The following is a 13,579-nucleotide window of genomic DNA, read 5'->3' on the forward strand; positions in this document are numbered from 1 at the left end:
AGTCCCCAGCACACCTCTCCCAGAGCACCCACCACCTACTCTAATTACCTGGGGTGTATGGGTCTCCCCCAACCAGCCTAGGAGCTCCTCCGGGGCAGAGACCATGCCTGACACTTCTCTATCGTCAATGCTGTGCCCACAGCCTGGCATGCAGGATCACCTCGGGGACTGTCTGCGGACCTGACCCACACCCAGCCTCTGAGACACGGATCCCACAGTAAGGCTCTGCAGGACAGGCCGGAGGCCTACCATTTCACCAGGTCTGACAGGTGGCAGATGTCCACATCGCGAGGAGGCACTCTGGTAAAGCGGGCGGGGAGGATGGAGAGGGCAATAGCCTGCAGATCTGGCTGGTTGCAGACACTATTTCGATAGAAGCCATTTGCTAGCAGGCACAGAAGGTGAACCTGGGAAGAACGGGGAAGGGAAAGCTGAAAACTAGAGGGAGTTTTGCTGCTAAAGTAAAAGACATTTTGTGAGCAGGAAATATTTGTTGTCATTTCTACATATAAGAAAGTAAAAATACTAACATTAGCCATTTCCCAAGACTTTGTTTTTCACCCTTCCCTTTCTCTCTAGATACTAATTCCCTCTAAGAAATAATCAAATCTCAAAGCTTCAAAATACAAACTTTATTTAAAAAAATAAAGGCCTAGTCTTTTAGAGATATATACTGAACAATTTATGGATGCAATGCTACAATGTCTAGGGTTTGCTCCCAAAAGACCCAGAGGAAAAGTGAGTGGGGCAGGGAACAGCAAGACCACTCAAGTGCTAGTCACGTCAAGGCTGGGGATGGAACGCGGTCACCGTGCTGCTCTCTGCACTCGCACATGTGCTTGAACCCGACTCCTCTGCCGCAGACCCCACCCCTGACCTCGCGCCCTGCTCTTCCATGACCTGCTCAAAGGAGCACCTGACTATCTTCCCCTCTCTCAAACACAGCTTTGCATCATTTTCCCTTCAAAATCAGTCTTCCTTCCTTCCCACTTAGGGCCTCTCTATTTCAATCAATGGCCCTGCCCTTCTCCCCTCACTTAAGCTCCAAATCTTGGAGTCATTTTAATTCTTCCCTTTCTTTCATCTCCAACACCAACAAGTAAACGAAACACAGCTACCTCACTTACCCTGCAAGGCCCCTGTGAGTGGGCACCACTCCAGTTCTCATCTCCTCTCCTCCCCTCACCGTGCTTGCTGTGTGCTCGTCTCAGCTCTAGATTTCTGAGGCTGCTGCAGTGTCTCTCCCATCCCTCCCACCACCCTCTCCAGTGCCTGCTGCCAATCAGAGGAAAATCAAAGTCCTCCCGTCCCTCACTCTCCACCAGTCTCCAACGCACCCAGCCTCCAGGATGCAGGCACACTGGCTGTCCCACCAGCCCCTCTGTAACTGGCTAGAGCTGTCTTCCCAGCCTCTGTCCTCTCCTCACCTCTGTGGCCTGTCCTTTTTCCCAGGCTCAGCTCCAGTCCTTTCTCCTAAATAAAGCCTACCTCAGCTACTCACACCCACACTGATCTCCTTCCTTGTTTTCAGTCTTGAGTTCCTCTGTTTGGAGGTCTGTCTTGTTCCATCTGTGAGACCAGAAACTCCTTAACGATAGGAGATAAGCTCTATACAAGTCCCCATCCCACAATGCCAAGCACCTTGCTACGTCCCCAGCACGTGTTCAGTAACTACTAGCTGAAGGCAAGAGCCACAGCACCTTAGCTGAGCCCAGAGTTAATGTTGTTAACAAGCTGGAGGAAGAGGTGGAAGGAGAGTGCCTGTCACTCAGCCCCTGCTGCACGCCAGGGACGGTGCTCCGTGCTTTTCACATCGTATTTGCTTAACCCTCACACCGCCCTCCGAGCAGACACCATTACATCCCCCACTTCAGAGACGAGGGAACTCAGGCTCAGAGAGCTTCAGAAACCTGCCAAGGTCACACAGTGAGAAGAGCCACAAACAAGACCTAGGTTTGACGGACTGAGCACCCCCACGTTCCTGCCACCGCTCTGCCTCGGCGAAGGGCAGTGCTGCCCTTACCTTGTGCGTGTCTTCATGGACTTCTTTATTGAAACGCTTCACCATCCTCCGAAGGTATGTCTCAAACTCCATTTTCACCTTTTCACTGCAATGAATATTGAAAAATCCGAGAGTGAAGTGGGAAACTGAAACGTGACTCCATTCCCCCGGTCAAGGCCTTGTACTCGTAGTGACTCACGAGCCACTCTCCTTGTTTTCCCGCACAAGGCTGTGCTGCTCAGGCGATCTTCAGGCTAGCTATCTTCTGCTCCCTTCACCTGCAAACCTTGGCCAGGACGTTCCCGCAGACTGCCCTTGTCTCAACCTACACCCAATCAGGCCTCGCGACCATGCTCCAGAGCTCATGTCCTCCAGGTCATCTCTGACTGTCTGAGCTCCGGACTACCGACTCCCTCTTTAGCAACCACTCCCTTTATGTTACATTAGTGCACACTCCTTTGTATGACGCTGTTCTGGTCTAAAACCTCTTTCATGTCTGTGTTCCACGCTTCCTTAAGAAAACCTGACACTTCTTGAATGATTTCTATTATCTCCACCTTGTCGTGCCTAATAACATGCCCATCACACAGTGGAACTCATTAACCAATTAACTACCAGGTGCTGTGTTCCATGTTCTAAAGCCACCAGAGGCTGCAGAGGTATTGGAGACACCAGGATGGAAGGGGGCTCCCTACCACGATGGGGCACTGCCCCAAGTCCTGCAGCGTGATGGGGTGGGAAAAGCTTGAGTGTCGAGTCAGCCTGACAGGGATTTAGATCTTGGCTCATGCACTTACTCACTGAGTGACTCCTGAAACGCTACTTAACCTCTCTGAGCCTTTGGCTCCTCATTCATACACTACCCTAAAGATTAAGTAAGATAATGGACAACCTGCAGTCCCTGGCACACAGCTCGTGTTCAATACACAGGAATTTCCCCTCCCCATCTCCTGCCCCAGCCAGGACACCAATGTTTCTCGTTGGGGCTGGCCCGGTGGCATAGTGGTTAAGTTTGCAGGCTTTGCTTTGGCAGCCTGGGGTTCACGCATTTTGATCCTGGGCACGGACCTACACACTGCTCATCAAGCCATGCTGTGGCAGCAGCCCACATATAAAGTAGAGGAAGATGGGCACAGATGTTAGCTCAGGGCCAATCTTCCTCACCAAAAAAAAAAAAAAAAAAAAAAGGTTTCTCATTCAAGTCCTAAAGGTGAACCCAGGGCTCTCTCACCTAAGGTTCCTGACCACTTGGACACTGAGCCCTGGTCTCCTATGTGTTTATCAAAAGTTTCCACTAAGTAGCAGCTGTTGCCAATTACACGAGAGGACTCTGGAATAAAGTGTCTAACCTTACCTTCTTTCTCTTGCTTTCGCCTGCTCCGGTGTCTCGATCTCTATCTCCACTGGCTCCACAGGCAGAGCAGACTTAGAGAAGGCTGTGTTTTCTCCTGCATCCCCTGGCACAGGCTCACTAAGTTCTATCAACAATAATTTTATTAAATCAATAATTATCATCATCATAGCTACTGTACTAAACAAAATCAAGGTTCTGCTGGGAAGGAGGAAGTGAGGAACGGATGCAAGGTAGAAAACCCATGGAGACCACTACTCCTACCAAGCTTCGAGTACCTAAAAAACACCAGGCATGGTCAGTCTTACATTTATTTGTCTCATTTAACTCTCACAACTACCCAGAGAAACAGCTCTTAGAGGTGGAAACTACGGCACAGAGATACAGCATTGAATTAGATACAGACCCCTGGTATCCAGGAGCTGATGCTCATGTGTGTTTAGTAGAGACTGACTCTTTACCCAAACAAAAGCCAAGAGAGAATATCCCATTCTCTGCACTACTACAATAATGCTCATCACAATTTGCTTTGCAGAGAGGCACGATTCAGGTGTCTTCCAGTCTCAACTGGAAACTTGTAAATGACCAGGAAGGCATCTTTTTCATCTCTTCATCCCCTATATTGCTTGTAAATACTAGGAGAAATAATGGAATTTGCTGAACTGGCTCTAACTGTGAACTTCACTAGCAAAAGCCCTTTTAAAGCAGCTCTGGGCCTAGAAGCAGCAACACTCCATTGCCAATGAACACACCTAATGCCAAGATCTTGGTTTCTACATACCAGTCCCTACTGAAATGAACCAGGGCTTCTTGGAGAAAAGGCTGTTCCAGGTCTGGAGCAAGGAAAGTACAGTGTGAGCCTGGAACATCTTGTACCAGAAAACAAAAATCTTCTCAAAAACTAATGAGGCCATGTTAAAAGGACACAGTAGGGCAGCTAGCTTAAGGGGCTCCCACTTAGCCAAATTTGGGACAATCTGAAGATCAAAAAGTATAATGATAACTGATAACGTCAATTTTTAAAAAATCTCTTAAGTCCATAGTGATACTCAAATTAAATACAATTCCTAAAAAAGAGAGAGCTCTTTTTCACAGATCAGTCAGCTAATAAATGTATATGAAATGACAGAATCAGAATATTGCCATTTTGCAATGGTCAATATAATGATCTCTGATTCAGTCAAGATCACCAATGCGTGCTAAACCATTAAGTAAGAAGTTACTGGGGAACAAGATATTCACACAGAATCACAGTGCCACCCGAGATGGTTCACTACAAAGGGAAATGATGCACCTCCCCACTGGCGCAAGCTGGCAGTGCCACCTACTTAGCATCACCAGCAGAACAATCTGACATTAAGTGCCTCTTAATGGATGCAATACGAAGTATTCTGCCAAAAAAAATGTTTAATCTAAATTCAACCAGGTCTCTGGACTTAATTTACAGTTTATAAGAAATCTGGGGGATACTGAAACAAGTTCACCACGACCAGGACATGTCTGATTATTTTTCAGACAAAACCAGACCATGAGACATTCTACATCCAAGGGGAAACGCAAAAAAGGTGGTAGGTGGGGGGCTGCTCTAGATTAAAAGAGACTAAAGAGACATAAGCAAATACAAGGTTCCACCTGGACTAGGTCCTGGATTGGGGTGGAAAAAAACCCAAAACAGCTGGAAAGGATATTCTCACAACTGGAGACTTATTTTTCATTTTCTTAGATATGATAATAGTATTTTATCATGTAGGAGAATGTTTTATTCTTGGGAAATGCATACTGAATTTTTTCAGGATGTCTGCAATTTACTTTCAAATGGTTCCACAACGCACATTAACAGAGAGAAAAATACATTCAATATGGCAAAATGGTAAAGTTAGTGAATCTACGTGAAGAGTGTATGTATTACATTTTCAACTTTTTTATAGGTTTGAATATTTTCAAAATAAAAAGCTAGGGAAAAGTCACGCTAGGCAGGACTCAGGCGTGAGAACATTAGCTGCTATTTCTTGTGAGTATACGGTGCACTAGGCCTCGGACACTTGCAAACTTTTTTCCCACAACAATCCTGGAGCCTAGACTGTGCACAGCTCATAGGAAGCATTCAACGATTACCGAATGTTCCCAGTGAAAAGACTCAGCTCGGACAGGTGGAATTACTCGCTCACACAGCTATGTAAGTGGCAAAGCTGGGCTCTGAACCCAGGTCTAACTACTCTCAAAGCCTGTGCTCTTCTACGAGATGCTGCCTCCCCACCTCATAATCTGCTCCACTGATATCCACCACAGGAGGAGAGACAACCTCTTTGGTAACCTGGTCACGAACTTTTCCTTGCATCAAAAGCAACTCTCCCTACTGCAACCTTATCTTTGGTCTTATTCGTTTCAAAAGAAAACAACAGGATTGCAGTAAGTGACATGACTCCAAACAGAATCAAATGGAAAAATAAGAATGAACAGTTGTGTAAACAGAGAAAGATGTTTTACCTTCTACCTCTTCCCAGTCATCTTCACTTTCCTCCTCGTCGTCTTCTCCATGGCTGCCTTTGTCCATGGCAGCCTCTTTCTTAGGACGGCGTGCCTTCTTGCGGGCACTTGGAGAGTCCCTGTGCAAAGACCACAGGAAGGAAGATGAAGCCTGCTCAGGAAGCCTAGTGCCACACTTAAGCTAAATGGAATTCTAAGGACTCCTTCTTCTATGCATTGAGATCTGCTGCAGTTATTTAAATATGATTTGTGAGCTGAGCCTCATCTCCATCAGCATGGGTCTCACATTCTCACCAACATGTGCTCTCATCATCCATCTAATGCTAGGTGTGCTGTGGGAACGGAAAGACCACCACGAACCTATAACTATGTGAAGGAAAACATAGCTGTGCCCAGAAACGGTATGGGGAAAAGGTAGAAAAAAACACAACGACAACATGAGTTCCAGAAGTAGAAGCTGTGTAGCTGCACGAACACATGTGCAGTAGATGCCAGAAAGAAGAGGAGGGAATTCACATTTGCCGATCCTGCTATGAGCCAACTCAGGAGATTTTTTCTCCACCTTCAAAAAATATGATGTAAGGAGACTGAAGCTGGTAGAACTCTAACTTCAAGATAAGTGGGGATGTGACTATACACAGGCTATGTCACAAATACCAACAGAAACGTGGACAGCTAGCTAGTTAAGTAGATAACCACATAGATAAGTAACTAAAGATTGCCTCAAGACTAAATGGTTGCTAATATGCAAGAGATTCCTACAAACTCATATATAAAATGTGTTTAGAGCACTGAGTTACTTTCAGCTTTTCTAAGGTAGACACCTGCTATCAAGTAAGAACATTACCTAAGATTTCAGCAGACATTTAAAATAATCAATCCTCAGTCTTCAGCTCTAAAAATACATACTCCATTTTTAACCTACCAATTTCTCTCAACACCATAAAAACAAAAACTCCCCTTAGAATAAATGTACAGAAATGTCCTTGTGCTATGGGTTTGACGGCAGTCAACTCTCAACTGAGAGGGAAAGGGGGAACCAGAGCTTTCCTTGGCAGCCCCCAGTCTCTCTGTATGTGGATTTCTCTGGAACGAATTCAACTACTGGGGAGAGGCAGCCAGGAAGCAGTAAGCTCACATGCATTCTCAGGAAAAGTCTAAGGGCAAAGAAGAGATGAACTACGGTGGACAATGTGCCAGCTTTCTCACGCTCCCTTCTTCTGCTGCTCTCTCCTGGACTACCTTCCTACGCCAGGACTGGAAGTTGCTGGAAAAGCCGACATCAAGGGTGAGGATTTATTTTTGAAGCGAAGAAGGAACTACTGCCTCTCTATTCCTGTCCCTCTCCTCCCTCGAACTTTCTTAGGAGGCGGATAATCAGGGGTTCACTAAGCTTATAGTCATTGCTCACCACGTATTAATATGAACGTTCATTCACTGCAAAAATACTTGTTCAGTTTCTGCCAAATAAAAGGCCCTGCCCTAGAGGCCACAGGGCACACAAAAATGAACCTGGTGTAGTTCTAGCCCTCTGAGAGCCTACAGGCTAGTAAGCAGGGGTATGTGGCACGGACACAAACAAGGCAGACAAGTTACACTCTCAAGAGATTCTACAAGAAATCAGAGGAGGAAAGGGGAAGAATCAGTGAAGACTGTAGGGTAGGTGGCTTCTAATCTGTATCACCAAGGTGGAAGAAAGCAGTCCAGGTAGAAGAAAGCGTATGAGCACAACTCAGAGGCGGCAGAGCATGAGCATGTGTCAAGTGAGCAATGAGAAGTCCAGCTGGGCAGGAGTAGAGTGCATCCGAGAGCAGGAGAAGAGAAAGCTGGAATGGCAGGTAAACATTTCATAGATGTAGTATCTTTGTGTAGCAGGAAGAGCACTGGACCAGGAGGCAGAAGACCTAGGCCTCATCCTGGTTTTTGCCATCATCGAGCTGTGTAACCACAAATAAATCACTTTCGGCAAGCTGCCACTGTCTCATCTGAAAGTCTGGGAGGTAAACTATATAACCACTGAGATTCTTTCCAGCTCTTGCTAGTGGTCTGAGCTCTATCTAGAAAAGTTTAAAGACTCATCGTTTCCATGGATCCTAGTGACAAGCAAAAAGAACAAGTTTTATTATTCGCATTTCTCTGATGGGAACCACCAAGGCCTGACGGAAAGCTTGTCAGCCACCTCACCTGAAATCTTCATCACTGAGGGCTTCATCCTTTATAACCTTGAGCTTTTCCGATTTACCAGTCACCTTGGCCACTTTCTTTTTTGCTGGACCATCTGCTGAGCCCCCAGGATCACTGCAGCCCCTCTTCCTCTTTCCTCGCGAGACTTTCGAGAGCAGCTTCTTCTTTGGGGGTTTCTCATCTTCAAAGACATCTAGGCGACCAAATGGAACATGAGGTGAGGGGCAATAAAAAAGGTGGAGGCAGTGTCGCTTCACGGGCAGGGTCATGAAAAGGCCTCTTCTGCAACCTCCCCCCAAACCACACCTCCATCACCAGTTCGCCATGCCACATTTGGTCAACGACAAGCTTTTAGCCTTTCCCCCTCTTCAGGCTAGTCTACATTCTATGCTCACAGTAAAACCCATCTTTCTTCATCAGCATTTTATTCTACTCCTCCTAAGCTACAGAGAGACCACCACCTGACTCAAACCAAATCTAACTTCCAAATCTTAAATTTCAGCTAATATCCAGCAAGGAAAATACATCAATCCGTTTATTAACACCTTGCTTATTTACGACCCGCTAAAACTATTTATTTTAGGGATAATCTGCCCCTATTAAGTGAAATGTTTCAAGTTCATCAACATGTCCAAGTTTTACTATAACCTTCTTCCTACTCATGCACGTTTCTGTGAGCTTTCAGAACCACTCTCTGCTCCAAAGACACACTGCTATGAGACCTTGCCAACCTAACCTGAATGGCTCTGGTATCCCAAGCACCCTGGGGCTGGAAGAGGATGGCAGCAGTTCAAAAATGTCTTTATTTTCTTAAAATCATTATTGTTTTTGTTAAAGGGAAATGTAAAAAATGCCTAAGTTGTCGGTTTTAATTAAATTAGGGGATCTAAAAGTATAATCTATTAACCTATGAATATATTAGTAAATTAATTTTAATAAATAATATGGCAGGGGAGGATATTTTTCTACTTCGCAAATATATTCATGCAAATGATCTTGATTCTGAAATAAATCTTCCTTTGCCTTTGCATGACTCTGCTTCAACTAATTTTGTAAAACAAAAATACTCTAGCCTTCACTGAGGCTCTAAAAGGGGCTGCAATATTAACCTAAATATCAAATTAATTCATTCTTTTCATCTGTGGTTTGTCCTGACTCTCCGGATATTTATATTCTCCACGAATATACTTCTGCATATGGGAAAAAGACCCACCTTTCAATCTAAATAAAATCATACTTTAAACAAATTTCACATTATAGGGCATCTGTTTTAATGCTAGATAGAATCACTGATCCAGCTGTTTCAAGATGTCTTCTAAAAGAATTTACGCATTCCTGTGTCTTAAACATTTTAATGGAGACAGAAACAAAAAATGCGAAATTTTGAAAAACAAAATAGTTCAAAATTAATTATTTAGCATCTGGGGAATAGATTTCTTATTCCAAGACCGGAAGCTGCTTAAAGGTTTCGGACTAGACGGTTTCAGCAGGGTGCCCTTAACATCAGGATTTCTGGGTCTTATCGATGGTCTTTAGCTCTCTATTAATAAGCAAAGATGCCAAGACTTTTTACTAATCTAAAAACACAGGGGGGAGGACGCTTCAGAGGAACTGTTTCTTCCTCACCAAACTGATCTGACTGGTTAAAAGGCCCACTGTATATTTCTGTTCTTTGAAGAGAGGTAGAGGAGTGAAAAGGAGGAAGGAATGGAAACAAAAAACTGAATCAAAATAATATCCAAAAGTTTAAAAAATAATCTGAATTCCAATCATGAGATAATCATTAATTACGGTACAGTCACACGATGAAATATAACTCAGTTATATTGGTTTCCACTGCATAAAGAAACACAGACTAAAAGGAAATAATCCCATTACTTGGTGGTAGTTACTTCTTGATGGTAGAAATACGGACGACTTCTCTTTCTTTATCCTCTGCTGTGTGTTTTGGTCCCAGAGAATCTAGAGGCTACTTTCCAGGACCCTCCGAGACCCCGAGTTATCCAACATGTCTAACCAGCCTCCCTGAGCTCCGCGCGGCCATTCCGCAGGGCAGGGATCACCACCACGGCTTGCCTGGCCATCAACTGAGATTCAATAAGAACACCTGCTTAAACCGTCCAGCGGCATCTCACAGCACTTAGAATAAAACACAGACTCCTCAGCTTGGTCCCCAAGCCAAGGGCCCTGACAACCTCTCTCACCTCAATTCCTACCACTCGCCCCCCCACTCACTGTGTCCAGCCACACGGTCAGGCTCATTCCCTCCTACAAGTCTTTAACCTTACTGTTCCCTCTGCCTTTTCCCCCAGAACTTCCCTGAATGGCTCCTTCAGGGCATCAGCAACTGGCTCAAAATGACACCTCCTCCCAGAGGCCCTCTCTGACCAGTGATTCAGACTTAGCTGCTTCTTCCCCACCCCTACGTCTGTTTCATTACAGCAACCTGCTTTATTTTCTTCATAGCTCTTATCACCATGTGAATCGAGTTTTTAACGTCTTATTGTCTGCCCTCCCCACCCCTCCCCAAAGATTACAAGCATCATGAGAGCAGCAACCTTGCCTGTTCTGTTCCCTACTGTAAGTCCAGTACCTGGAACAGCGCTTGGAAATAGTGGGTGTTCAACAAATATCTGTTGAAGGAATTAATGAATTACATCAATGAAAGCATTAACAGAGAAGAAATATGAAGAAACCAGAGCTGCCCTAATAGAAACAAGGAAATAATGTTTTCTTTGTCCCTAACTGCTGAAAGCAGCCAAGTGTCCCCTTCATTTGCATGCACGGAAGTGCTGTTAGAACCTGCACTCGACCATCACCGAGTCAGCGGCACCTGCGGCCCACACCACACCTGCTCCCCTGCTCACCCACAGCAAAGACCGCAGCTCCTCCCGGAGGCCACCGTGGGAACTGACCGGCAGCTCCTCGGCCTGGCAGCGTTTGAGCAAAACCTGGGGGCATCTTCACATTTAAGCTGAACTGTTAGAGCTAACCCAAATGATGTCCTAAGATGGACCATGACAGGAGCCTTATATGCTTACTGAAAACTCACAACCACCCTGCAAGGGAGTATTGTTTCACAGACAAGGTTCAGAGACACTAAGTTATTTGTCCAAAATAGTTTACCTAAGTGTATATAAGTACCCAGCATTGGAGCTATACCAAGCTGGTGCCAGGTGAAGTGTTTAGCTGGGAGGAATGATTTTAATCTTTGAATTGCCACATATTCAGAATGCATTCCGTCTGACTAGAGCACCAACCCTCTTTCTTTTTTTTTTTATTTTTTTTTTTTTATTTTTTAAAGATTTTATTTTTCTCCTTTTTCTCCCCAAAGCCCCCCGGTACATAGTTGTATATTTCGTTGTGGGTCCTTCTAGTTGTGGCATGTGGGACGCTGCCTCAGCGTGGTTTGATGAGCAGTGCCATGTCCGCGCCCAGGATTCGAACCAACGAAACACTGGGCCGCCTGCAGCGGAGCGCGCGAACTTAACCACTCGGCCACGGGGCCAGCCCCAGCACCAACCCTCTTTCACAGCCATCTGCTGAATATCACCCATCCTAAATCACGCATCACACATCACTCCTCCAGAGAGCACATCCCAATCTCTCCAGTCAAACGTGATTATTCAGAAGCCACAAAGCCTTGTATCTTCTCCCATGATATCCACACCTTGTGTATTCTGCCTTGGGTATTTTTTGTAAATGTCAACACTACACACTCTAAGCTTTTCCAAGAAAGCTCTCTCCGATGTCATCTAGCTCATGTACAGCACATAGCACACACTCAAAAAATGTTATCTGAATGAGTAAATGAATTGATAAAATGGAACTCATTAATTGTGAGGTAAATCACCTTCTATGTTTAGAAATGGTTACCATTTGACTATTTCCTAATAGACAACGAACTTATATACAGAATCACAGAATTGGTGAATCTAGTGTCAGAGTCCTTGCTGGTTACCTAATCTTCTACCCAGTTATCAGGAAGCTCAGAAATCCTTTCCAAAGCATGCATTTCGCAACTACTTAAAATATTTATTGAGCACTTAGTATACGGGGGGGGGGGCTGATGACAAGATAAAATATAGCAAAACATAAGACATGCTTTCATGAAACTTAAAGTCTAGTAAGATAAGCAATCAAAAAGGAGGCAAGCAAATTAACAAGATCATTACAGATTGTGACAAGGGCTTGAGGGCCTATGCGATCAAGAGGGCCTGGGGAAGACCATCTTAGATAGATGCTCAAGGAGTGTCTGAGTTGAGACCTGAAGGAACAGAAGAAATCAGCCATGACAAGAGCCATGAAGAACATTCCAGGCAGAAGGAACATCAAAGGCAAAGGCTCCAGGTGAGAAATAACATGGCATGTTTGAGGAACAGAAAGGAGGCCAACAAGGAGAGTATCTGGCAAGGAGGAGTGGTGGGAGACAACAGGAGAGGTAGCAGCAGCCAAATCAAGTAGGGTCTTGTAAGCCACGGTGAGGAATCTGGCTGGACTTTACACCAAGAGAAGCCACAGAGGGTTTGAAGTAGGAGCACAGCACGATCTGACCTTTTTTTAAAGGATCCTTTGGGCTGGTGAGCAGAGTACTACTGCAGAGGAACGAAAGGAAGTAGGAAGACCAGTGAAGAGGTGACTGCGATCCTTCAGCTGAGAAGTGATGGTGGCTTGGACAAGGGCTGTGGCCGCGGAAATAAAGAGAAGTGGAGAGATTGGAGCTATAGTTCTGAGGTTGAACTGACAGGACTCGCTCACAGGATGTGTGCGTGCAAGGAAAAGGGGGGTCTGCTCTGACAACTGGGTGAAGGGATCATTTACCGAGATGGAAAAGTGTGGGGAAGGAACAGGTGTACCGGGGAAAACCAAGAGTTTTGCTTTGCTTGCTTTGCCCATGGCACATATAAGACGCCTATTGGAAATCCACGTGCAAGAGTCAGGTTGGCTCCGAACCTCGAACTCTTGGGTGAGACTTAGCTGAAGATAGTCTGGGAGTCAGCACACCACTGCACTCTACGTCCTGGTCCATGCGTCTTCTGCGGACACAAAATAACTGCACTGCCTTTCGCCTGTCCAGCCCTGTGCATTTGCCAGAAGGCTTAGACTTTATCCTGTGGGCAACAGGCAGCAGCAAAGAGGCTACGCAGGGGAGCTCCTGTCGGGTCGGGCGGGGGAGCCGCTCAGGGCGCAGCGCTCCTCGCGCGGAGGAGACGCAACGACATCGGGGAGGACCCGGGCAGCGGCCCCCGCTTGTCTCCCTCGACCCTCCACCTCCAGGCGCCGGCTCCCCGCTCCCCCACCCGGGCCTGTCCCCTGCCCTCCTCCGGCATCTCCCCCTAAGCCCGGCTCGGCCTCGCTCTCACCCGCCTCCTTCTGCTCACGCCGGGCCGCGCTCTCGCCTTTGGCCTTCTGGCCGCGCGGCTCGCGCCCCCGCCGCCCGCTGCCGGCTGCGCGCTTCCTAGCCATGTTGCCCGGGCAAGACTCTCCCCACGCGTGACGCACCAAGCCGCGGGCGGCGGCCCAGGTGGCGCGAGGCACGGCCACGCCCCTTCCTT

General features: G+C 46.2%; 1 protein-coding gene across 1 annotated transcript in view; it reads right to left on the reverse strand.

Annotated features, from left to right (window-relative positions):
- Window positions 1-13,553, reverse strand: part of XPC (XPC complex subunit, DNA damage recognition and repair factor) — a 33,391-nt gene extending 19,838 nt beyond the window's left edge. Inside the window, exons 1-6 of the mRNA XM_046672861.1 lie at window positions 13,388-13,553; window positions 8,025-8,217; window positions 5,841-5,959; window positions 3,357-3,480; window positions 2,024-2,108; window positions 250-407 (exon numbers count right to left, since the gene is read on the reverse strand). Coding sequence (XP_046528817.1) covers window positions 250-407; window positions 2,024-2,108; window positions 3,357-3,480; window positions 5,841-5,959; window positions 8,025-8,217; window positions 13,388-13,490 — 782 coding nt within the window. The 5' untranslated portion in view covers window positions 13,491-13,553. The remainder of the gene's footprint in view (window positions 1-249; window positions 408-2,023; window positions 2,109-3,356; window positions 3,481-5,840; window positions 5,960-8,024; window positions 8,218-13,387) is intronic.
- Between the last annotated feature and the right edge of the window lie 26 nt (window positions 13,554-13,579).

The sequence above is a fragment of the Equus quagga genome, chromosome 1, assembly GCF_021613505.1.
Source record: "Equus quagga isolate Etosha38 chromosome 1, UCLA_HA_Equagga_1.0, whole genome shotgun sequence".
NCBI classification, from domain to species: domain Eukaryota; kingdom Metazoa; phylum Chordata; class Mammalia; order Perissodactyla; family Equidae; genus Equus; species Equus quagga.